This window comes from Platalea leucorodia (genome assembly GCF_965183815.1).
Source record: "Platalea leucorodia genome assembly, chromosome: 2".
Lineage (NCBI taxonomy): Eukaryota > Metazoa > Chordata > Aves > Pelecaniformes > Threskiornithidae > Platalea > Platalea leucorodia.
In genome coordinates, this window is record NC_138824.1 from 126,086,663 (window position 1) to 126,111,382 (window position 24,720).

Consider the following 24,720-nt stretch of genomic DNA (forward strand, 5'->3'; position numbering starts at 1 on the left):
TATTGACTCTAGGAGCTTTGAATGCATCGACCCATTCATAAAAGTCTCATCTTCTCTGGTACCCTGTACACTTGCCTTCCTTTCCGCTGTCACAACCACTACACTTCATTTTCTTTTCCTTTCTTTCGCTGTTTCTTTTCTCTCTCTTTTTTTCCGTTTTGACCCCGTAATCCTATCTTAACCTTCTAATCCTCTCTGCAGTTCCCCGTTCTTCCCCTGATCTCGGCTCCATATCACTCACAGGCTGCCACACTGACAGGAGAGAAAGAACAGCAGATATTTACCAAAGTATTACCATAAAGATTAAAGCTAGCAAATACCACGTCTCGCTCCTTCCCTCCAGCCCCTGGCCTAATGAAAACACCCTGCACTCTTTCCCTTTTCTTGGAAACAAAATGACAAAGCCCTATAATCTCTAAGGTGGAAGAAAAAGAAGACCCGAAAGCGATTAAAAGAAAAAGAGAGCAGAAAGGGAAATAGAATTGGGAATAATATTATTTAGCACTTCTGTAGGACCTGACTGCCGATATTATGCCAACCTGCAGTATCTTGTGCTCTCCATGTGCTTGCTTTCTGTCTGTACTCACCTCTTATCCCCGACACTTGGAGCATAAGCTCCCTGAAGGAGGATTCTCCTTTTTGTTCCCTGTGTGCTCAGAGCCCAGCAAAAAGGGATACAGATTCACAGCCCTGGCTCGCAGGCATGGCCGCAGCAGGAATAAGATGACCTCAAGGCACTTTACAAGGGAGATGGCTATCACCAACCCCAGGCTTCGAGGAGGAAAACTAAAACCCAGCATGATGGGGCGACTCATGCATGGACATGATTAGGGAAGTGGCACTACCAGGAGCAGAGCTTGGACAACCCGACTGCTGTCTGTCCCACTGCCTCACTGCAGCCAGGACATCAACAGAACTGGATGAGGGGAGACCACCAGAGTGAGAGAGGGAAACTAAACAGAGAAGTAGGATAAATGAGAAGACAGATGGAGAAAGAATGAAAAGGGAGAGGTTAAAAAAAAAAAAGTAGTAAAGCAAAGAAAATAGAAGATGAAAGGGAAAGTTAGAAAGACAGGCAAAAAGTAGAAAAGAGCCAAGCTATGTGGGGTCAGAGAATAGGGAAGGGCACCTCCAGCACACGGAAACAGGCTGCTTGGAGCAGGGCAAGGGAAGGACTTTTGTGACAGCAGGAGTGAAATGCATTGTCCTCTTTGAGGCTCAACCTTTTCAAAATATGTCTCTCAAATAATGCGGCACTATAAACCAGGTAACTGTATGTCCAGGCAGGGGAGACATACGCACGAAGTTCAGACTTCTCCCTCACTCTGACACGTTCATCTTCTACTTGTTTCACCATCCATCCTCGCACGCAGAGACAAGGGGTACTATGCTGAGGCCACAGGATTTATTGGCAGAACAGATGCACTCGAGTCCCGCTACGCACAGACCTTTACTACAGAGGTAGAATTACAAGAACCGCACAGAAGACAACTGTGTGCACAAAAGCTCAGCTCTTACCTGCTCGGAGCAACAGATTCTGACCAGTTTGGAAAACCAGTCTTTTCTGTGTATCAGGCTGACAACAACAACAAACAAGCAACCCCTACTTCAAAAAAACCCAAACAAAACCAAAAACCCAAACCCAACCTGCCTGTCTTTTCCACAGATCTAGCCAATCCAAATAACTAGAAAGAGGAGCTTGACGTAATTACAACCTTGTCTTTCTTCACATGTAAAGCCTGCAACAGTGTTTTTGCTGCTGGACTCCCCCATCCAAAGAAAGGGGCTATTCACTGCAGATAAAGCTGATCAGTAAATGGGTGGATATCACCCTCTCGCTATGCAGTGAGAATCATGCACTTGCCTGGACTGCTTCCATCAAAAGATCTCAAAGCACTTGATGAATAGTTCATTAAAGCCTGGCAGCACCTTTGGGAGATGGGGAAGGAACAATGAATGATCACTTCAGTCATCACAGAAGGGCATCTCCCTTTAGACTTGAAAAGCAGAGCTTGTTAGCAGTGCACAGATGCACCACAAGACAGTTTAAGGAAGCTCTGAAGAATACCTCTTCCAGTTGAAAGTACAGAGGCAATTAAGTAACTAACCAAAGTGAAATTTGGCCAGGAGACAATAAAGCAATCCTGCTTTTCCCTAGCACTATTTAACACCTTTCATTCACAGAGCTCAAAGCACTTTTTGAAGGTGTTAAGTATCTTTATCCCTGCCACATAGCAGATAAGGAAAGGGAAATCTAGGAAGGGGAAATGGTGTGCCAAAAGCCACACATCGTGAGTCAGAAGAAGAGCAGAGAACAAACCCTGGGTTTCCCAGGCTTGCTATCCCATGTGTCATGCCATCTCCCACATTATCTCTGTGCTCATCGCATCTGGACGCATCTGTATTTAAAACTTTTCACTGAAGAGATGAGACTCATGCATCCAGCTGGCCAATATCCATCCCAGGTTATAAATCCACAACTAAAACTTTCAGCGCATTCTTACTGCAAACCGCAGATTCCCCCATCAATCATCATCTTCCTCCCTATCTCCACATAAGGCACAGTATATGCTTAACAAACATCTGTTACCAACACGCCAGCATTTCCGCTTGCAAAGCTCTTGGCTAAAGGATATTGTAAAGAGCAGAACCTGAGCCAAGCACGGCTAGGCTCTGCTCCACAGGATGCTCTGAGGCAAACTGCAGCGGTGTTCAGGGGCAGCAGCACAAACCGACTTCCTCAGCTTATAATGCTTTGGTTTCTGGGAACAGGGTGGGAGCACTGCTAGGAGGACCTGTAGTCCTCCTAGGATGGCCTGCTTTTCTAGAGACGAGGAGGATCCCAGCTGGCTTTGTATTTTGATGGTAGAGGCGCAGAGGGGATCCTACTACAGATGTCTCTTTTGGACAAAGTTGGAGTGCACCTGGGGTCATGAAAATTTGTTTTCCCATGATGCTCATGCTGGATAGTCAGATGAAACAGGGCTGCCTGGCAGAGCTGCACTTTGTGTCAGACAGACTTGGTTGGGCAGGCTCCAAGGTGCTCCTCCTCCTTAGTATTTAATTACTCTGAACAGAGGTTTTAACAGAGAGAGATGCTATTTGAGACAAGGCTGGTTAGAGATAGCCAGGTCCTTGGAGTTAATAATTAATTACCAGGCATTCTCAGTCTTACGACATTAACTGCTTACCTTTTAAATAGTAGTAAATTGGAGATACGTGTCTAATTAGACAGTTGTAAAATGTTTTGGAGGATTGAACAGAGAGAGAGAACTTATAGAGATGGAGTGGGAGGCGAACTGCTCTCTGGGAGGAAAGGAGATGTGGGAAGGAGATGATGTTGTTACTATGCAGGGCTGTTTTATTTCGTAATGCACCAAGAGTCCTGGTTATCTGAAAGGACTTCCAGCTCTGCCTGGCTCCACAGCTGCACGCTCCCAGAAGAGGGGAAGAAGGTAGCGTGCTGGACATACACAGGATTGATTTCTTCCTAGAAGGGCAGAGAGGACCTTGGAGTCTGCCACTATTATCAATCAAGCAGATTTTATGTTTCACGTCCTAATAGCAGGCATATCCCCATCCACTCCAAAGATTTTGGAAAGTATATCCCAACAGGCTGTACTAAACACACACGAGGCTGGAATTACTGCTAGAAGGAGACTGAAAACACCAGGGGCTCTTACTACAGAGACATACCTGGATTTTCTGTTCTTCAGAATCACAGAATGCCAAGGTTTTTTTCCTCCCCTAATTTAATTAGGGGAAAAATAATAGCAAATAAACTATTCACTGCTGGATTTGTGTTGAGTATCATGTGATCTCAGCCTTCGCTACCAGCACCTTATTAGAGCATATTTCGGGTCAAAACCACACCAAGCAGTTTTCCTGTATTCTGTGCAAATGCTTTTCATTTGCACATTTGTACTCTCCAGTGGGCTCTTGTGGGAATTGAGGTCAGTCACGTGGTTTAAGTTTGTTATGAGGCAAAAGGATTTCTTGTTCTATATGAAATAACATAGCTCAAATAAAGTTCAACTGAAATAATTACAATGAACTAGTAAGTAACCAAGTAACAGGCAAGCCCCAAAGAGTTTGCTCTAAGGGAGTGCTTGTTAATATTTCTCCGTTTTTAGCTCTGATTTCTATGGCTACATCTCATTCACCAGTCTCCATGCCCATTTCTTCCCATCTGAATACTTTTCCTCCTGCTTCTTCACCTGTAAAAAATAATTTAATAACCTTTGAAAGACACTGAAAAGCGTTTCATTCGAACAGCGCACAGAACGGCAGAGTTCTGGGGATGTTACTGTGTTCTAGCGCAGCAGGAGGATGGGTTTCACAAAGGTTTTCATCAGGTGGCTTTGGTTTTCCTCTACTAAAAGGTACTACTTAGTATCTTCTATCCTCATAAGACTAAATATTGGAGACGGTATGTTCCTTGGGCAACAACTTTTGTATGATACGATTATAAATAAGAAGACTGCTTATAATCAAAGATGGCTTGATGCTTTTCAAAAGCGTTGGGTGCAAAGACAGTAGTCCTGTCTGAATTCCAATGAGTCTAATCACAATCTGCCTTCCCAAACTCCCTTTGCAGTTCCAACTGGATACTTTCTTCTTTCACCACTTCTTGTTTTAAACCTGCTGCTGTTTGCTGTTTGCTAACTGCAGGGTTCCGCCTCAGAAGTGACTGTGCTTGAGTGATGAGCAGAGCACAGCGACCCCTCCGTGGGTGTGTTCTTGCATCATTACCAGATGCGATGCCTCACCTCAAATATTCCAGGGAAGGCAATAAGACCGCTTTAGGAAACAATGAATTTTAAGAAAAAAAAGTAGAGCATGACTCTGTAAAACAAGAACGCAGATGAGCAGCACATTGACTCAGTTTACGAATGACTGAGAAAAAGGCATTCTGCTGGGCTATCCGCTGTCTTAAGCAGGAGCACTGACCAGGCACGTGATGCCGGGTGATGCACGTTCTAGAAGGAATTATCCGAGTTACCTTGTTGGCTTCTAAATTAACTGCAATTGTTCAGAAATAAAGATGCATGTATGGCAAACTCATTAAAATCATCAGTTCAGAACAGGCGAAAGCCCAAACATAAAGATAGGATGCACTGAGACAAAGAGAAAAAATGAGGCCAAATGCAGTACTGCGCTGCAATACAATGTTCCACATCAGGTCATCCTATCTGCAAAAGATGCAACAGAAATGAAAGGGGTTCAGGGACAGGTGACAGCAATGAGTTAGAGGCCTAGCAAAATTTCTGTTAAGAAGGGAGATTGAAAACACTGGGACTTTTTGCTTTAGAGAAGAAACAAATCAGGGTAGATAGCATAGGGATCTATAAAATAACGGAGAGTACTGCAAAGGCAAACACCCTGATAAAGCTAGGGAGCATCCCGTACAACTGGAACGCTACTCATTTGAGGCTGGATAGGATTTGCTTCTTTCCTACTATGTGCAATAACGTGTGGAACTCACTGCCACAAGGTATTATGCAGGCCAAACGCTATCCCTAAAAGGAGTACAAGACAGTTACGTGAACTGCAAGAATATCGATGGTCACTTTATACACAGTGGGAAGACCCCTCCTCACGACCCTTCCCCCCCAACATCAGTGATATCAGTCCTCTTGCTTCAGATGACAAGCAGGAAACAATCTGTCCAGGACACAGAAATTTCTCCTATCAGCAAGTTAATTTGCATATTTGCCCACTTAGGAGGGTTTTATATTTTCTTATATAATGCAAATTAAAAAATGCAAGATATTGATGTAAAAGGGTTCTGCTATCATCTGCTGTTTCTTAAATTCTTCTGTTTGTGAGGAAATTCATATATGCTAAACAAGAGTCGGTTTGAAAAGCACTCTCTCTTAAGGGTTTTTAAGTGTTCAGGAAAGAGAAAAGTGATCATCCTATCTGTTTTAACGAGCTTATGAAGGACCTGAAAAGAAATTTCCCTTTCAGATGGCTTGTGTCCCAGCAGCTAAAAATTCCCCCCCATATCATGTCACCCATAGTGACTCTGAGTGATCTCCACAAAATGCTGGATCTGGCATTGACCGTCAGGGAACACACTCATTCTCAGTAAACTTTTAGGGAATAGACAGCTTGTTTCAACAGATTTACAATATCAGTCCCTGAAAGACCTGCCACAGACATAGCTTTGAGATTTACAGGTCTGTCATTTCCTATGACCCCATCTACGTCTTCCCAACAGAGCCCAGTGAGTTGTTACACACTTTGTAACCACCGTTTTGGATATCCTGCTTTACTCCTTTCCAGAAAAGCAAATAAGTACGTCTAAATCCAACAAAACACTTTGCACTGCTCTCTGTAGGCTTATGTTCTCAACTTTCTTCCCTCCTTTACAGAGATGCATAAACATAGGTTCCTCCTTTACCAGGATGCTCATTCTCTGGACCAGAATCTCCATTTCACAGAGAGGGAAACTAAGGTACAAGCACTGATTTTCTTGGGAACACGAAAGACGCTGAGTGCTCCCTGCACACAGCTTCATTTCCACTGCACTGGAACTGCAAGCTCTGGCCTTTCTGACCACAACTGAGAAGAGACGATCTCCTGCTTTTCCATTTTGTTAGGAGACATCCGTGCAATATCCTGGTCCAGCAGCCAGTTAGGGAGCACAGCTCGGAGCAGGACCTATAAACTGGGGTTGCAGCCTGCCAAGATTTTGATCACCTGTGTCCAGCCACTAATTTGCTGAGACAAATCTCCTTTTTGAGCCCCAGTTTCTCACACTGCCAAATGGGGAGACTAACAGTGACTTGTCTCAACGCGGAAATTAATTAAAATACTTTAAGATTCAGAAATGGCAGGGACTACTGAGCTAAATAATCTCAAAGTAATTCCATGTGCTCTGGCATAGATCTGACAACAACTTATCTATGTACGCTTTTAATAGAGGTTAACATTTTCATTTTCTCTGAGCATATTTTAGGCTCCATCACATAAAAGCAAAGTCTACATGAGGCATCACCAAGCAGAATGCACAATCATTAATTTCTGCAAAGCAGCCTTGGTGTCTGTGAAAACACTCCAGGTAACTCAATAAATTAGAATAATAAACACAAAGGAAACCAAAGAACAAGCAAGGACAGGGCAGAAATCACAAATGGAGGCCGACAGCATAATATATGGTACAACGGCAGTCCAAACTGGGCCTCCATGAGGCACTAGGGAGCTGCTGGGAGGCACACGTGAGGTGGAGAACATCCAACTCTTGGTACTGTTCGCTATTACTCCTTGAATCTCATATGAGCAATTTTAATTTAAATATCACTGTGCATATACCACCAGGGCCTCTCCCTGCAATGCCTGCGGGGAGATCTTCAGCTGGCAAGCACAGCGCAGCCCCTGTAGCCACAAACCCTCAGCGAAGGAACATTTGCTGATGCAAACGCGAGCCCCAGCAGCAGCAAGCAGTGCCTAAGGCTGAAATGGTGCTGCAGCAGAAGATGTCGGGCTGCTGTCAGCAGGATGGACCCTGGTGTCAGCTAGGGAGATGGAAAGGGCTTCATCTGCCCACAGGTGTTACACGCTACTCTCTGCCTGTGGGCAGGGAGCAGGGGAGAGGGGGGATGAACAGCTGTGCCTCTAAACGGGTTGCTTTTGGCTCCTCTATGCAGTATGTATTCCTGCAGAAGCAAATCAGCCCCAGAGGGGAGCAGGAGAAGAAACCTTTAGTCCTAGAAAAACACATTACTTTTTTGTAGAAATGTTTGCTTGCTCTTAATGCACCTGTCTCGTGTGATAGTTATGGCAGCCACCCCCTCAGCTCTCCCAACCTAGGGCTCTGCCCCTGTACCCCGACACCCTTTCCACTGCTCCGGACCTATTTCTTTCCCCAGAACATCACGCTCATGCATCAGTGCTTGCTTCTGCAGGTTCTCCTATTTCAGTCCCAAGCCCCTTCTGAACAGAAAGTACCGTTCACACAAAAATGATGAGGACAGGCAGAAAGAATTAGGTTGCGAGGAAAGATTCAGCAAACTTGTTCCACTTTCCGTCTAGTTCAAGACCTGAACCCACAGGAAGCCTCCAGAGGTACTATCTGCTGCAAACGTACTGTGACATTTAAGAGACCTCCTGGCGAGTCCTGGGAGCAGAAGGATGGACTTCTAGGGGAAAGTTTTCTCTTTGTCACACAAGGAACTGATGCTATTTATAAAAATTCCTGCTGTCCCCAACTGGGCATGAAGACAATCAGCATCTGTCCAAGCCCTCGGGGAGACTGCAGAACTGGAGATGTTGCATATGTATCCGTGCAGTGCCCACTGCTACAGTGTGAAAGCAGCAGGGTTGGTAGAGAGGAGCTGTGAAGGGCTCAGCCAGGGCTGTGTTGATGAGGGGCTGGGGAAAGGGGCTGAGGGGAAGGGGATTGTGCCAAAAGAGACGGGTTTTGCATGCGAGTGTCTGTTACTTGAGATCATACAGATGGTTTCTCTTTAGCTGCGGTTTCGCAAAGCCCCCTGCCTACTCTGCTGGAGGCCCTTTCCTGCCAGAGCCAAACCTGGAGCTCCCAGACGCAGGAGGAGAGCTCAGGGGTCTTTGAAAACAGAAAGTGCATTATGCTAGGGAGCTGGGAACTGGAACTCTATACAGGTAGTATCACACACCTTTGTCTGCTTGTCCTGACAAGGCAAAGCTCAGGAACAGCACTCTGACTTGGTCCTCCTGCCTGGCAACTCGTTCCCCCACAGCCTGCCTCCACCACCACCCCTCTGTCTGCAAGCAGCCCCCCTTCCTCCCACCCTGTCCTGAACAGCAATCCCCTGGCTATAATTCCTCTGACTTGAAGAGGGGCCCTGCCCATCTCCGCGACTCCTGCTGCTCCCTCCCTGCTCACACTGAAGTTTCCTCTCCCTTTGCTTCCCCGTCTGACACATCCAGGTTCCCTGCAAGGGGAAACCGCCATGCTGCAAGGCCCCTCTGGAGCACTGGTCTCCTGCTCCTCTCCCCTGCCCCAGCAGCAGCACAGACAATTGTTTCCTTGCTCCATTAAGCCAGTAAATGAGGCTGGCTTAGCTCAGCACCGTGAGCCAGTGCTCTGAGCCCAGGATCTGTCTCGGCACAAGAGGTAACACCCACATGAACACAGGAGTGAAGATGGGATTTGTGAGTTTGGCACCATGCTCTTCTACCCCCAGATACTGAGGAGAGCAGCTTCTTGAGACCAAATCAGGCAAGCTAATGTAGCCTGCAAATGTTTTGGGGCTTGGCCAGGTGACCGTGCTGCCTTCTTCGAGGCCATCCACCCTGCTCCAGGAGAAGATAAATCAATGCAAGGCAACATCTGCCAAGATATTGACTTTGGCTCTGCTCACGGACTGCCTGCACTTCAGAGATGGGTAATATTCAGCTTGATTATCTCTCACCGCCAAGAGGAAGTTTCTCTCTATGCTTAAAATCACTGGGATGAGCCAAGGAAGAATCGATCTGTAGGAGAGAAATGCTGACAAGAAAACATGAGTTGGAGACAGGATGAGAGTGGACGAAGGGTGAGCAATGGAGACAGCCTCTGGCAGCTTGCCTGGCCAGGTTAGCAACGGCCTGGGTCACTACAGTCAGAGAAAGATTAAGACCAAACACATTCATCCAAACTTTACAGCAGGCTCTTTTCCCCTTCCCCAAAACAGCTTTTCCTCTCTTAACTTGCTCCTCACCCTCCTAAAACATCCTTTCTCTACCCTCCCCTGCATCCTCGCTGCACTGGAGTTTTCTGGTTGCTACATATGTCCCTGTAAGTCACCCAATTCACTGCTTAAGGCATGACACTCCGTGATTGCAAGGCTTGCTGCCTGCCCCGCTTTGTGTGTTACGCCACATGCCACCCCCCACCGGTGGTGAAAAGCCCCAGCAGCACTCATGCACTGTACCACATCCACCTCTCAGGCAGACCTTGATTCTCATGGGCTCATATCCCAATGCACAAGGTGATGTCACACCAGGGAAACGTGACATTTCATTAGCAGAACGTGCTGACAAAGCCTCATGAGGTGAACATTCAGCAACATCATCAAACTTTCCCAGGATAAAACACTGAGCCTTCAACTTGTTTTTCCTATCACACTTGTGGTAAAACATCCTCTAGGTTCTGTGGCCCTCCAAAGGCAGCAGATGAGAAAAAGATCTGAGTTCCTCTGAAAGAAAATCGGTTTTAGGGATAGTCTTAACACTGATTCCTACTTCTGTTTGCCAGATATGTTGTCACATGCTTGGACTAGAGTGGCACTGACTACAGATTCCTTGGAGCACACCACGCTCCTGGGATGGAAGGGAGAAGGGCAGCCGCAGCAGAAGAAATGGGTAAGGACCTCCTGGCCAGGCTCATTTGGCTCCTTGCTAAGGCACTTCTCTGAACCTTTCAGCTGTGTTTCTGCCCATGATCCTGCCATTCTCTGAGCCTGAAGGCTGCACAGAATCAAGAAGCAGAGGTGGAATAGACCCAAAGGAACCATCTAGTAGTCTGTTCTTCTCTGTGAAGGATGGATCAGCTCTACTTCGTCATTTGTGGCATCTGTCACTCCTCGTACACGTCTAGTCTGTCCTTAAAGCCCTCCAGTGATGGAGCTACACAGCCTCCCAAGGCAATTTGATTCAATGTTTTGCTGTCTTTACTGTTGCAGAGTTCTTACTGACATTCAGCCTGTCTCTCTTGCTGCAGTCTTAAACCATTCCTCCTTGTCTTCTCCTGCAGAAGAGATCATTCCTTTCTTTTGTATCATATGTACCTGCATGCTGTTATTCATATCTCACGCTTAGTCCTCTCTTCTTTAGGCCCAACAGCCCCGTTTCCACCCATCTCTCCTCTCCGACTATGCTGTTTAGACTTCTGATCGTTCCCACTGCTCTCTTCTGGACTACATCCAACCGGTTCACATCTCCCTAGAAACATAAAGTACCCCAAATAGACACAGGACTCTACTTCGTGTATACAGTGATCAGGAAGCAGGCAACACTACCCCCAGAGCAGAGACACAGCTAGAGAAGAACACAATGTGGCATCCAGTAAGACACTGAATGATGCTGTAAAATCTGCTGTATGCCCTTCCTTCTCTCTTCTCTGGGAGCTGGATGCTGCTTCCACTTTGAGCTCCAGCTGAGGAATAAAAAAAAAAAAAGGTATTTAAAAGGCTAACTGATCTGACTATGTCCAAGGTCCTTGACCCACCTGGCCTGCATTTAAGCACCACTTCCCAACTCAGGTAAGAAGAAAGCTGCACGTGCTTCTCCACCTTGGGACACACTTTTCAAATGGATAGACCTGCACGCCTCTGACTCATCGCCAGTACTGGAGACCAGCCAGGAGAATAGGAAGGGAAGAAATGCCACTCTAAAGGCCAATGAATACGCATGAAGCATGTTACGCAAGAACCCCTGTGGACCCCCTTGTCCGGGTAAAAGTCCTACAGATGGCCCATCACTAAGCACAGTTGATGCAGTGGGGAGGATGTGTGGGTGGACAGATAATTTGATATTTAGCTGAAAGAACTAAAATGGGTTTAATGCAGTGCTAGGAAGACAGATTGCCTGCAGCACCTTCTGGTCCTGATTATGGATGCCAATCTCAGGTTTCCCTTAGGTGTAAAAGCAGCCAGGATGTGTGCATTTTCACCAAGGCTTCAGAGTCCCAGGCTCATAAAAAGTAAATACAAGAGGAGGATAACAAAGAGTGACCAGCACTGAGGAGCATCCTTGCTACAGTACCAGCAGCTGGCTTTAGTTTTCTGTAGCATTTTATGATTCCATGCGAAACATGCGGGGCTGTCTCCAGAGTTCCTGGAAAGCCTCTCCTGTCTGAAATGATCCTAACTCATGAGCTAAAGACCTGCTGCTTTTTTTCAAGGTCAGAAAGGTCTGGCACTTTGAACACTGAGGACTTTCCATAACATTGCACCACCAGTGTCTTTTGAATGTGTCTGCCTTCTTTGCCACCTGCACGAGAGAATCTGACATCTGCACCCCAGCACTGATCTGTGTCACCCCACGTCAGCATCATGCAGGAATGTCAAGCTTCTCACCCAAGAAAGCGCTACGACAGAGGGGGAAAAACCCCCCAGCTGCCCCCTTCCAACTTCCAGCAGTAGCATCACAACACACCGAGGAAGCACTGCAGCACGTTCCTCTGCTGACAGAAGCAAGGTGGCTTTCGCACCAGCCTGCAGCCTCAGCTCTTGCCTGTCAAGCACCTCATCAATGAATGGGCTCTCCTTTCACTCTCTTTCCAACTTGGGCTGGAATTGAAAGCAGGAGAAGCAGATCACTGGGATGCAAAAGGCATCCAGCGACATTCCTGCTAGGAAGAGAAAGAGCTTTACTGGTAATGCAGCCCCCACTTCTTACTAGCCCTCCCACACACACCCCTTCCTATGAGCTCTCAGGACAAATAGGCACCGGGCATTCTGTGTAGGAACAGAAAATAAATACACTGGGAATACTCTGCAGGCCCAGCCTGAATACAAAGCGCTGATTGAGTGGCCGTGCCCAACGAGAGAGCTCAGAGCCTGCTCTGTCATCTACAGCAGAAGAGCCAGGGCACTGCAGTCACTATGGTGCTCCCCCATCCTTCTCTGCTTTTCCCCCAGCCCCTCATTCTTGCTCCCAGGTCCAGAAGGAAGGGAAATTTGAAGGAGATCAGAGCTGAGCAAAAAGAGAGAAAGAAAAGGAAGAGGGGGAAGGGGCTGGAGTCAGGAATAAGGACATGTTGGGGAGGGGTGAAGGGTGAGGAGGAGATGGTTTGAGACAGAGAGAGAAAGCAAAGGAGGGAGGGAGGAGATGGAGAGGCAAGGAAGAGATGTGACAGACAACTTCATTGAGCAAGGCGGCAGGCTGGATACAGGAGTGTGCCAAGCGGAGGGAGCTGGGTGCGATTTGCGAGAGGGAAGACGGGAGAAAGAGATTTCAGCTCTGTCTCTCTGATGAACTTATCCATCCTTTCTCTCTCAGCAGACAAATCTCTGCAAATGTACTCTCCCCTTCCCTTGCTGGCAAGAGACAGCCCAGGATGGCAGTGGAGGGAAGGCAGATAAGGTACAGCATGTGCACAACTCGAAGGCTTTGGGCACACTCCAAGTCTCAGCAGTAGGTATAATAACAACAGGCCCTAGGGGTGGGTCTAGCTGATGACGGAGGTAACTCCTTTTCTGTTCCTCATTAGGATGGGATCTCCTATTACTGCTGCCCACATTTAGCACACTTGAAGGGGTACTGCCCCCATATGCTGCCCTGAACTGTTCACTGCCCAAAACCATGGCTGCCTTATGTAGCGTACAGGTGAGAAAGGCAATCTGACTATGCGTACTTCTTTATGCTTTCCGTCCTTTTTTTTTTTTTTTTTTTTTTTTGTAATAAACATGAGGCCAGTACTACCCAGAGCCTGCCCCTATCCATACCCCTCATCAACAAGTTGATTCATTTCAGACAACCACCATTAGTGGGAAAGTTGAGGGGGAAAGTCACTACAAGGGGCCTGCATTTCGTTAGCTTCTTATCACAACGTCTGTTGTTCACAGAACCCCAAGTCAGCTATTCACATAGTACTCACTTGCACACATAAGGCCTGTCTGAGCACAGAGCCAGCACCCCCATATCAGTTCCACTACACCCAGGACTGATTTCAATTAAATAGCGGCGTAATCCAAGAAACAGACAAATAACGCCTGTGCGGGTGCGTGCCAGCAACTGTGCGGATGTGTGTGTCATTTTTCCACGGCATCTCAAAGGGCTCTGGAAAGCAGCTTGCTCCCTCACGTTTGCTCCAGCCCTGATTGCCTCTCTGCAGTGCTGCCAGCCACCCCGATGGTCGGTGGCACGGGATAACTAGGTGGTGATAGCAGTGACTAGCTAGGGAAAGTTAGCCAGTGCATCCAAAAGGGGTTACTTAAAAAGAAGAGGAGTGATCTGCTGTGGCTGGGGTTGAGCACCGGGGTCATGAAGTCCCTGTAGGTTCTGCTGCTCAGGGAGCAAAGAGGTGGTGGTCGGAGATGTCCCCACGAGAGGGGAGAAGGGTGTGGGTGCCTGGTAAGCTGGGGGGCTCCGAGGTCCTCACCCCGCTGTCAGGAACGAGCGCCTTGCTAAGTGGGGGCAGCCAGGATAAGCCTGCAGAGCCAGCCTGCGGAGCTGGACGCGGGGGACAGAGACTGCCTGAGAAATGGCAGGGGGCTGTGGAAGGACCATCCCTGTGTAACCAGCGTGCTGAAGGCCAAGGCAGCGGCAGCCAGGAAATGGAGGAGGGTGGGCTGCAGCGGTCCCCCTCCCCATCTTCTTCCACCAGCTTAAAACCTCCCCCGTCCTTTGACTCGAGAGGACTGCTAATAAACCTGCCTGCTCTGAAGGCACAAACAGGTGCTGAATCACAGCTCACACATGCCCCTACTTATATGAGGAGAGGGGCTCAAATGCCCCTTCTCCCACAAAGCCCCAGTAAACAACTGCCTCAGCTGGCGCAGGCTCCCTGCTCTATAGCTGCAGGGAGGGAGACTAAGGATCATATTATATTGTATTTGGCAGAGAGGAGACAATATTTTTTCAGAGAGTAATCACTCCCTGAATCCCACTTTTCCTCCAAGCTCAGAGGACACCCTGGAACAGATGGGGGTTTCCTAACATCCCTGTGCTACCTGCAGCCCTCAGTAGGGTTGCTACCTTGATATTTTTCTCCCTTCTTGAGCATTTTGCAATTCCAGCATGCTTATTTATGCCTGGTCCCCACTGTCAGGTGCCCTTCTTTCTATTCCCTGATGAGACGAACACTGGGCTTGACCATGGACAAATTCCTGCTGACTCCTGTTGGGAATCTGGGCTGGGGGTGGGAATGGAGCTCGCTACGAAGGAGCTGGTGTGAAGGAGTCAGCTAGGCTTTGTCACTGTGGCTCCTCTCCTCCAAAGGAAAAGAAATAGATAATGATGTTAGAACATTTTAACCTTTCTTTTTCTGAGCTTGATAGGCTTGGCCTGAGGCACCTTTCTTAGCAAAAACAGGCTGCTGCAAGATTGATTGGTTGGGTGCAGAGTTTAAAGGTAATTTTCTCTTGTCACATGCACATAAATTATTGTGGCTCAAGCTGTGATCAGCTCCATGTCTCACTTGTTCGACTGCTTTTATGCCTGGGCTCTGATGAGGGGTTGTAAGAACTGTGTCCAGTGCTCCCCAAGCAGCATCCTATATAAATATATATCGAGCACCACAGGTGAATGCACAAAGTTGGTGTCTGGGGGGAAGGTAGGGGCACATGCCTGCAAATCTGTACAGCCAGGGATTTTCAGCTGCAGAAGTTGCAGCTAGAGCCTTGTTTGCTCAGCTATGAACCTGTTTAAAATGTTCTGTCCATGAACGCCAGGGCAAGGAAAACTCATCCACTCGGATTATTCACAAGGGGGAGAGAAAAAAAGATGCACATGCACACACACAAAGGAAGCACAGCTGCAGCCAAGTGAATTCATTTTTAACATTCATGAAAATATTCACAGAACACTTCAGTGCTATTTGCCTAAAATTTGCTGTTTGGAGTAAACACTTCAGCCAGCACAGGCTATGTGTTCTAGGTGCGATACTGCATCAGGGATTAGGGGTGCCTCTTGGCTCCAAGTCACAGATTCACACTGTGTCCCCAAGTACACGTGGCCCCCTTACTTTAAGGCACAGACTTACAGCCTGCTGCTGCATAGTTCCTGACGCTTGGCCCCGTTACAGCCAAAACGATTTTGCAAGTACTCGCGGCCATCGCATTCCCCATCCACCGCAACCTTACACAACAAAGGCACGCGCGCTCTGCCAAATTTAAACACAAAAACAATGGCAAACAATGACAGCTCTGGCGCGCGCCTGGTCTGGGGGAGCAGACCCCTTTCCTCCCCTCCGCTTCCCCCTCCCTCTCCTCAACTCATCCCCTTCATTGGTTTCTTTCCCTGAGCATCCTAAGCAGCTCACACAAGGGAAAATGCTACAGCACACAAGGGAGACTCAGCTGAAGCCCTGAAGACAAGAGTTGTGTGCGGTGTCTCTTCCTCCTCCATAAATACAGCTGAGACGACGACTGGATAATTGGCTAAGTGCCTGTCAGCTTAATAACAGAGAGAGAGACACACAGAGAGGGAGAGGGAGAGATTTGTATTTACTATTCAAAGTCATGGATGCTGCCTGCCAGTGGATTTCAACATGGGTTTTGTTTGCACAGCGAGGCACGAAAAGTGAACGGACATGCAGCTCTGAGTCATGGTCTCCCTTGCCCAGCCTCGTGTGAGGGTGGACAACCAGCATGGGATGGAGGGAGCGAGAAAGCAGAGAGCTGAGGTAGCTGCCATGCAGGTACTGTCGGGTTCCCAGTTAGGGCATCCCTGGGTTCCTACACTGGAAAAGCACCATCACCACCCTTGATGAGACACTGTTGTCACTGATACACTGAGTCACACCACATTAGGGGCAATGACGGTGGTGCGTCTCCAACACGGTCACCCTGACGTCCCTGCGAGGGGTGGCTGCAGTGGCTCTGTGAGTCTGCTGCACAGCTGTGTGACCACCCCTATCTCATTTCACAACTGCACAGCACAGGGGTTGGTGCTTAGGGAGAGCACCTGTGAAGAGAAACCACTCAGGCATGTCCCACCTCTCACCAGAGAGTGGGAGGGTGTGTGTGAAGGACAAGCCTCCCTGCTCTTCGGAAGCTTTCACTACTTCCCTCTGACACAGAAATGCAAATTTTAGTGGTGAAAGTGGTTGCCAGATCTACCGCAGTATTAATCACTGAGCCTCAGAAGAGGAAGATGCAATATTCTGTTTGCTTGCTGCTTTTTTCCTTCACAGCTCTAGCAACTGAGGAACAGTGAAGCGAAGGACACTTCCAGCATTCGTGATGGTTACCGAGGCCCGGGAGTCAGAAAAAGTCACACCGCCCTCCAAGCAAGCAGCCTGTTATCCTGTCCATTGGGCAGCGCTGCCTCTCACCGATAAAACACTTGCAACTGTACGAAGTATATGAACATTTGTACTACTGCACACAAGAAAACACTTTCCATTTTTAAACAGGAACAAACGTAGGGAAAGACACATTTGCGCACACGCACGTGCAAGCACGCACCCCTCAAACCTCATGCAGGTGTGTTATTACAAAATATCTGTTGAACTCCAGCCCAGTCTGAGTGGGCTTAATTCCATCAAGTTAGCTCTGACCAAAAAAGCCCAACCCCAGCGAAATCAATAGAGCTGCAGCAGGGCTATTTCTCCTCTCTTTGCACGGGGCTGAGCACAGTAGGGGCACTCTGGGGTCACAGCCAGCCTCTCCCACACAACCGAGTTGCTCCTAATAAAAATCTGCAGAAGTATACATGCATGGGGGACAGTGGCTGTTCAGATTATTTTGAAATAGCTGTTTTCTAGGCAGAGGTGAAACTCATCGTTATTAGTTCCCATTACTTACCATAAAACCAGACACGTTAGATGTGCCTGAAGCCTGAAGCAAATGCTTTGGTGTCAGATTCAGCTGAAAATGACATTCATTTCTTCTTCAGCAAGAGAAGAGTAAAAGAAAACTCAGTAAATTCCTGACTTCACCTTTGTGCCCTCCATTGCACTCATTGCAGAGCATGAGTTCGCACAAGCCAGAGTGAATTTTGATAGACAACAAAACTAGGTACCTTCAATGAAAATGGCTATATTCAGCCTCGCAGTAAGCCTGCTGAAGCCCTGCCGCTGCATCAGCGGTGAGCTGTGGCCCTGCAGCTCTGTCAGAATCAGATGCCTGTGGGTCTGGATATAAAGGGCAGGTACATGTAATATATATTTTGAAAACTTATAGTTATGAGATGGCAAATTCCAGTAACTATGAGCTATTTTAAGACTAGGTCTTTCCTCATGGCCTGCTGGGGAAGAGAGCGGGGTGGAAGAGGTACCGACTCCGAGACACTCCAGGTAACACGTACTACTATATAAATTTTAATGCCAACTAAGTAGGAGAACATATGGTACTTAGCTGCAAACTGAAGTGTGTATGCAGACTCAGGGGAGGAGGTTAAAGCCATACAGTCTGATACTGTCTCTCCTCCTCCATCTTTCTGAATGCAAATTATACATACAGTGTTACTAAACATACATAATTTCACCAAAGAGCAAGCCTTTCCTTTTCTAATTTCCATTCCACCTTTGCTTGAGATGGGTTAGTCCCACTTTGCAGAAAACGCAGTATCACAAAGGCCCCGCTCACTACTGGGCACGCCATATGTAAATATTGTGTGTATACATGTGTGCGTATAAGGAGAGATGATAATCACCAGCCTCTGACCATACACATATTGCAATTTCCTTTATCATATGTATGCACGCACACTCACATATCTATGTGTGCCTTCATATAATGGCACCATCTGCTGCCAGACCTGGAAGTTTTGCAACATCATCTGTTACCACATTTATACTTTTTTTTTTTTTTTTTTTTTTTAAGGACAGTATCAGCAGAGTACAGCCCCTTTTGCACAGATCCCAGCCTACCCTCTTGACACACGTACGCTAGATTTGATAACGAAGGCTTTGCATATACCGGAGAAAAAGAAGAGTGTTTGGGTCTTGTAGTCAATACCAGCGCAGATGAGGACGTACTACGGAAACCTCGTCTGTCGCATTTGCTGGGCTGAAAGGCAACCCAAGCTAATGGAGAGGTCGCTTGGCTGGGTGTGCCTGAGCCCTGCTGTGCAACCCTGGGCGAGTCCCCTCACCTCCGGGTGCCTCCTGCCCACCCCCGGCCTCTGCCCGTCCCAGCTAATAGCCTGCACGCCCCGCGGAAGAGGGGCTCTCTCGTACTCCGTGCTCGCGTGGCACTTAATACAAAGGGTGCCTCAACTTAGTGGTGGCCTTTAAGTGCCACAACACCACTACTAATAATCAAGGTTACAATTTTACTGCCAAGGCTGTATTATTATGTGGCATTATACCTTTGAACATGCCTATTCTCATTTCTAGCAAAGGGCTCAGCTCAGTGCTCCCTGTTACAAATCATATGCTAATTATAAATGTAATCCGAACAGCTTTCACTTTTCTTTTAAAATGACTGTATAGGGCATAAACTTTGTTGTGATGCTGTGTTGCTACTTTGCCTGAGGTGCCTTTGTCCTCTAGCATAGCTCCACACGTAGAATATCAGCAAAATACTGGGAGGCGAAGAACAGAGATGGCATAAATTGCTTATATTGCAGGATTACACCAACAGCGCTACCATTGCTGCTGGTAATTTGATTCTAGCCCATCCTTTGATCCTTTGACACATGTAACTTGAAGAAACTAAGTACCCATTAGGATGGAAGTTCCTAAACGTGCCATCATCCTGAAACTTTATATTATTTAAAAATACCTGGTAAAAATGGAAATTGCACACTCAGTTAAATGTTGGTTTTCATCAGTGCATCAGCATCAGATTGATTTAATTCTTGATGAAAAGTTGATGCTTGGAAAAACTCAAGAACAATGAGCCAGATTCTGGCCTTGGCAAGATCCCAGTTCTCCAACGGGCTGAGCATCATCTGAGCAGCACTCAGCAACCTAAGCCCTGCATGAGTCACTTGTACCTCTTTATTAGCAGTCCCCAGAAATCTGCCCCAAAGACAAAAGCGGTATTTCTGGCAGTGCCCTTGGGCTTTGGTGGATTTGTACTGGTATAACTGAGCAGATGGGAACAGGGATGTGCCCCATTTTGGTTCCAGCTAGTGATGAGCTCCATTTTAGAGGTCACTAAAGGCCAAATCTGCCCTTCTGCCAGGGCTACTAAAAGCCCTGGGCAACCTGCAAGTCCCACTGACACCCTCAGAAGAGTGCTTTAAAGACACTTCGGGGTGAGCTGCTGTGATGGTTCCCTGAGGGAGCTGATCTTTCCCCTGACACGCCGTACAGGTACCTGATCCCACGGCATAGACCCCATTGCCTTTTGCTTCTAACCCATCTTAAGGGCCAAACACAACATGGAGGAACAGTTCCCTCCCTCCCCAGTTTGCAGTAGCTGCTCTTCGCTTAGCCAACGTCCTCCTATTTCTCATCCCCTCCCTAGGCTGAAAGTGCCAAAGAAGGCACAGGGTCCCTGCCTTTGCTCACCCAACACTTGCAGAGAAAATGAGGTGGGAGGGGATGCTGGGGCCAAGTAAACAGAACGAAGATTTGGGGTTGCGGCTTTTTTTTTCTTTTCCCATTTTAATTAGTTTTGGGGGGTATTTTGTGTGTTTGTTTTTCGGAGATTCTTTTTTTCCTAACATCAAGCAGGGAAGTTGCGTACAAAACCTGACAACCTCATGACTGTGATCTTTCAAGCAAAACATTGGCAGGAATTGTAGCACACAGTTCCCTCTCAATACTCAAAATAAGGTTCAGTGTCCTTCTTTACTTGCTGAAGACAGAGTTAAAAAATGAAACCTTAGCAAGTCTGACAGGCTCTCTGATCTGCAGCGTCATCTTTAAAACATCCTGCTCTCTTCTCGTAGTTGTAGCTGGCCGAACACCAGAAGCTCTGCTCAGCCCTTCTCACCTGTTGCAGCTTTCAGACCCCTCCTCCCTTTTCAGCCTTGCTCTAAGGAGCCAATCATTACCCTTTTCCCTGTGGATAGTCTATCACGAGCTATTTTTATTCTCTTTCTCTACAGTTCCCTGACTAACTTCCCCAAGCCAAATACTCACTAAAAGTCATCAACCTTCAGCAAGGCCAACAAATGAATCAAATCTGCTGCCAGGTCATTTAGGAGATGAGCCATCATAGAATTAGGAACATTTTTTTTTTAAAGTCCATAGCAAGGGAATATTTTAAATGCCATAGCTTTAAAAAGTCATATCCAAACTTCCCAGAATAATTCTGAGTAACAAGCTATAGATGAAGTTCCAGAGGACTGACTTCCTTTAGGAACATTACGGCTTATAATAAACTATTTTTCTCCACTTCATAAAACAGTCCACCCACCCATTCTTCCACCTACAAGTGTAACACTATATACAAATGTATAAGGCCCCAAAGGAGAAGAATCTTTCAGAGTACCCTGTCCTTGGTGCTTTGCTGAATGATTTGCATCACAATTTACATGAACAAAATATTTTTAGTTATATTATCACTATGTACATTGCTTTTAATTCTCTCCAACTGCATATCATTTTTTCTCCCTCCTACACTTTCATTTCCCTTCAAGCTACAGGATGGAGCTACTGGGCATTGGTAAACCACCGCTGCACATGTCCTCTTCACTCTGAAGCAGGTGCATAGCAAAGATAGGTGATATGATCTTTGTATAGAAATCTCTTACCTATCTCTCTGTGGAGGTAAAGATCTGCTCTGAGCACAGTTAGTATACATCATCTAACGGTTTTTCCCCATCTAGCTCTTCCCCTTGCATTGTCACTAGAGGATCTATAGGCAGGGAGAGCGAGATGCTGGGAGTTTTTCAAACACAAGGCTGTCTTAAAGTGAGTTATGTTTTGGAGGGGCAGGAAAAACAGCAAGAGGGAAGCTAGCAAACCAACCCTTGCTTTAAAACTGAGGCAATGAAATGTCATCCTGAAGGACCTAAAGTGTACGGGACAGAGGGAAATCTCACCCCTTCCAGCCTCATGTGGCAGTCCTGTCTCCCAGCACAGCCTGGCTTCTGCCTCTCCTCTGAAGGAGGGACTGAAACATCCCAGAAACCTGGGGCTGGTCCCAGGGAAAGGGAGGGGAGATGGCTGCTCTTCCTAGGAAACACAAAAAGCATATAGCCAGCCAGATCTGCTTAAAGAGCTTAGGAAGGCAGCTGAGGGAAGGAAAGCCTGTGCACCGGCCACAATCACTTCTGACAGAAACGCAGCCTGCCAGGAACACGGTATTGCTCGGGGCAAGCAGTTACATGGCCGGGTGGTGTGCCGCTGCTGCAAACTGTGTCACTTGGCACACATCTGGCTGACACAGCTGGAGCACCTCACTCAGGTGTTTTATTTTAGTGCCTGACATCACACTGGCAAGCCACACACTCCCCACACAAACACTGAAACTGCTCTCCCATGCAGCCCCGTTGAGCTTGCTGACGAACGCTTTACACGCAGCACATGCAGGCACCATCTCCACCATCCATCCGCTCAGCCCTCTCTGCTGCAAATGCAGCTTTAGCACACAGCGCCTAGATAAACTCAAAAGCTCCAAGGTTAAGTGGGAAATAGAAATCCAGTGACCCCTGGCTGGGCAAGTGAGTTTAATGACTTGTCTGCTGCTGTATGTACCAAACATATGCCGGCAAACATCTGCCTGAGCAGCCCCTCCAAAATACATGATTGATGGAAGTGATCTGCCTTTAAAAATGGGATAAGTCAGCTGGGAGTACCACTAGAAAAGGGTTAATAGGATATATGAATTGCTAGTGAGTGAAAGGGAGAGGAGAGGAGCTGGGAGTCAGAGGCAACACCCCTTGTTAGGTGTTTACCATGTCGCATCTAAACCCCTTCCATCGCATATGCAAGGCAGATGAATTACTCTGTAAATCCTATTACTCCGTGTGGATAAATCTTACATGCGAGTTAACAAGTCTGGAGAGCTGGGGAATGGAAGCTGCTGAACAGATATTCCAGGATCAAAACAACCCAGCACACGGGAGCTGAGAAAAGCGATACGTGTACACACACACATCTCTCTCTTCTAGCATCCTTCTTCCCTGATCCCATCTTGCTAGCTCACATACCCCTCTGTCATTAAATGGGAGGGATGCAGGACACTGGGGATCATGTAGCAGACCATTTGGTGACATCTAGCAGGATTTATTTCAGAGAAAGAAAACTTTGCTGCTGCTGTTAGCTTTGCTAGGGAATTGCTCCCTTGATGCTTCAGGGTTTGTGCACTATCAGCTCCTCATACAGCTTACAGACTTATTTTAAATTACGTCCAGTAGTTTTATAGCCATAATACACAGTGTGTGCACACACTCACACGCACAGAATTTTCCCTCAGTAAGGAAGTTACTGCGGGTAAGTTGAGCAAGGCAGAATTTGAAAGAGAAACCCACAGGAAAAAAAGATGACTGCGTTTCAGCTATTTGGGACGCTCCTAACTGAAAGCCCCAGTAGCCTCAGAACTACCTTTAGAAAACCTGTACGACGAGTACAGAAATATAACACTCAACAGCGCCTGTGAACAAGGCTTCATGTGCAGAGACACCCTCATCGCAACCACTCAGACACGAAGGCACAGCATACACCCGTTTACTTAGCCCTGCAAAGAAACCAACACAGTGAACGAGATACAAGCTTCATAAATACCGGAGCTCTTACACCATTTTTTCACCAGCCTTTTCAACTACTGTATCCATCTCCCCTCCCTTCAGGGCAGAAAAATAAATAAATAAAATTAAAAGCCAGAGTTTCCCAAAAGAACTTGCCCAAGAGTTCTGGCAGCACCAGGGATAAAGTTTTTGCATAGGTACAAAAAGAAGTATGGGAAGATCGATGGAACATCTGGCAAGCACATCTGGATCCTTTTTCGATTTCTCTATTGATACTGCAGGGCTGGTGGAAAATGTACGTTCACGAGAGCTAGCTAACACAAACAGATTTTTCCCCACTGAAATTCTTTTGATCCAGAGCACTACACAGAGGAGAGTGGTGGCAAGAGGTTTTCAAAAGCTTTGCGATTTTTTTATATTAAAGCACAAACACACATGCAGAGCTTGCTTGTAGCAGCTGCTGCTACTGCAGTTCGAGAGGTAAAATAACACACACTCTCCCAGAGACATAGACACACGAATCTATATCGCATCACATATATACGTTGCATACAAAGAAATATAGATACACACGTAGAAAAGGAAAAGTTGGCAAAATGCCCTACCTGAGGATGGCTGTGTCCCCCTGCCTCACGGTGATGTTATCGGTACCTCGGGTAAAATCCACGCTGCGGACTGGCAGCCCTGTAGGGAGAAGGCAAAGCAATCTCAGTAGGACCAGCGGTAATTGTTTCCGATCAGGCTGAGCCCTTGCTACCATGGCTGGTCTCGTCGAGTTTCACTGTCTGTACTTGTCTCTCTCTCTGCGTGTGTTTGTGGGTAGACAGATGTAGAAAGAAAAACAATAATAATAATGTACAACTCTCGCTCTGATCGACAGCTCCAGAAAGGGGAGGTGATTTCACAGTCCTCCTTAGCTGCCACTTTCTCTTGCTTTTTTCAGTCTCTTGCTGGCTTCTTTCCCCCCCTTTTCTTTTTTAAGGCTTTCAAAAAAAAAAAAAAAAAAAAAGTCTTAGCACAACCTTCAATCAAAAAAAGGAAGGAGAAAAAAAAAAGGCAAGAGGAAAAAGTCAGGTAACAAAATAATTAAAAAACGATAATAATTAAATCGACCCGTTTGGAGTGATGGAGAGAGGTGAAAAAAGAAAAAAAAAAAAAAAAAGAGGAAAAGGAACAAGACGAGTCCTGCGCCGGCGGGCTGTGCGAGTGGATGGATGGTCCTGCTCCAGTGCGCGGCTGTGCAGCCTCCCAGCCCCGAGCTCCCTTCCTAACCCACTTTCCCAGGCGGAGCGAGGGAGGGAGGGAGGGAGGGATGAAGGAGGGAGGGAGGGAGCCTCACTCGTGAGGCGGCAGCTCAGCACCGCGGCGGCGGCGAGGGCGGGAGGGGAGCTGCCACCGGCGCTTCCCGACCCTCTCCCGGGGGCGCAGCTCCGCGGCCCCCCCGGGGCTCCCCCGGGCGGCCGGGGACACGGCTCCGGCGGCGGCCGGGCCGGG

The 24,720-nt window shown here is 47.3% G+C and overlaps 1 protein-coding gene across 3 annotated transcripts in view; it reads right to left on the reverse strand.

The window, feature by feature from the left end:
* The window catches only part of LSAMP (limbic system associated membrane protein), a gene marked incomplete at both ends in the record, with an annotated part of 319,707 nt that extends 295,721 nt beyond the window's left edge, over positions 1-23,986 (reverse strand). For all 3 annotated transcript variants that reach the window (XM_082337973.1, XM_082337975.1, XM_082337974.1), the window contains one exon: positions 23,832-23,986. In XM_082337973.1, the coding sequence (XP_082194099.1) occupies positions 23,832-23,986 (155 nt within the window). The remainder of the gene's footprint in view (positions 1-23,831) is intronic.
* Positions 23,987-24,720: the final 734 nt, after the last annotated feature.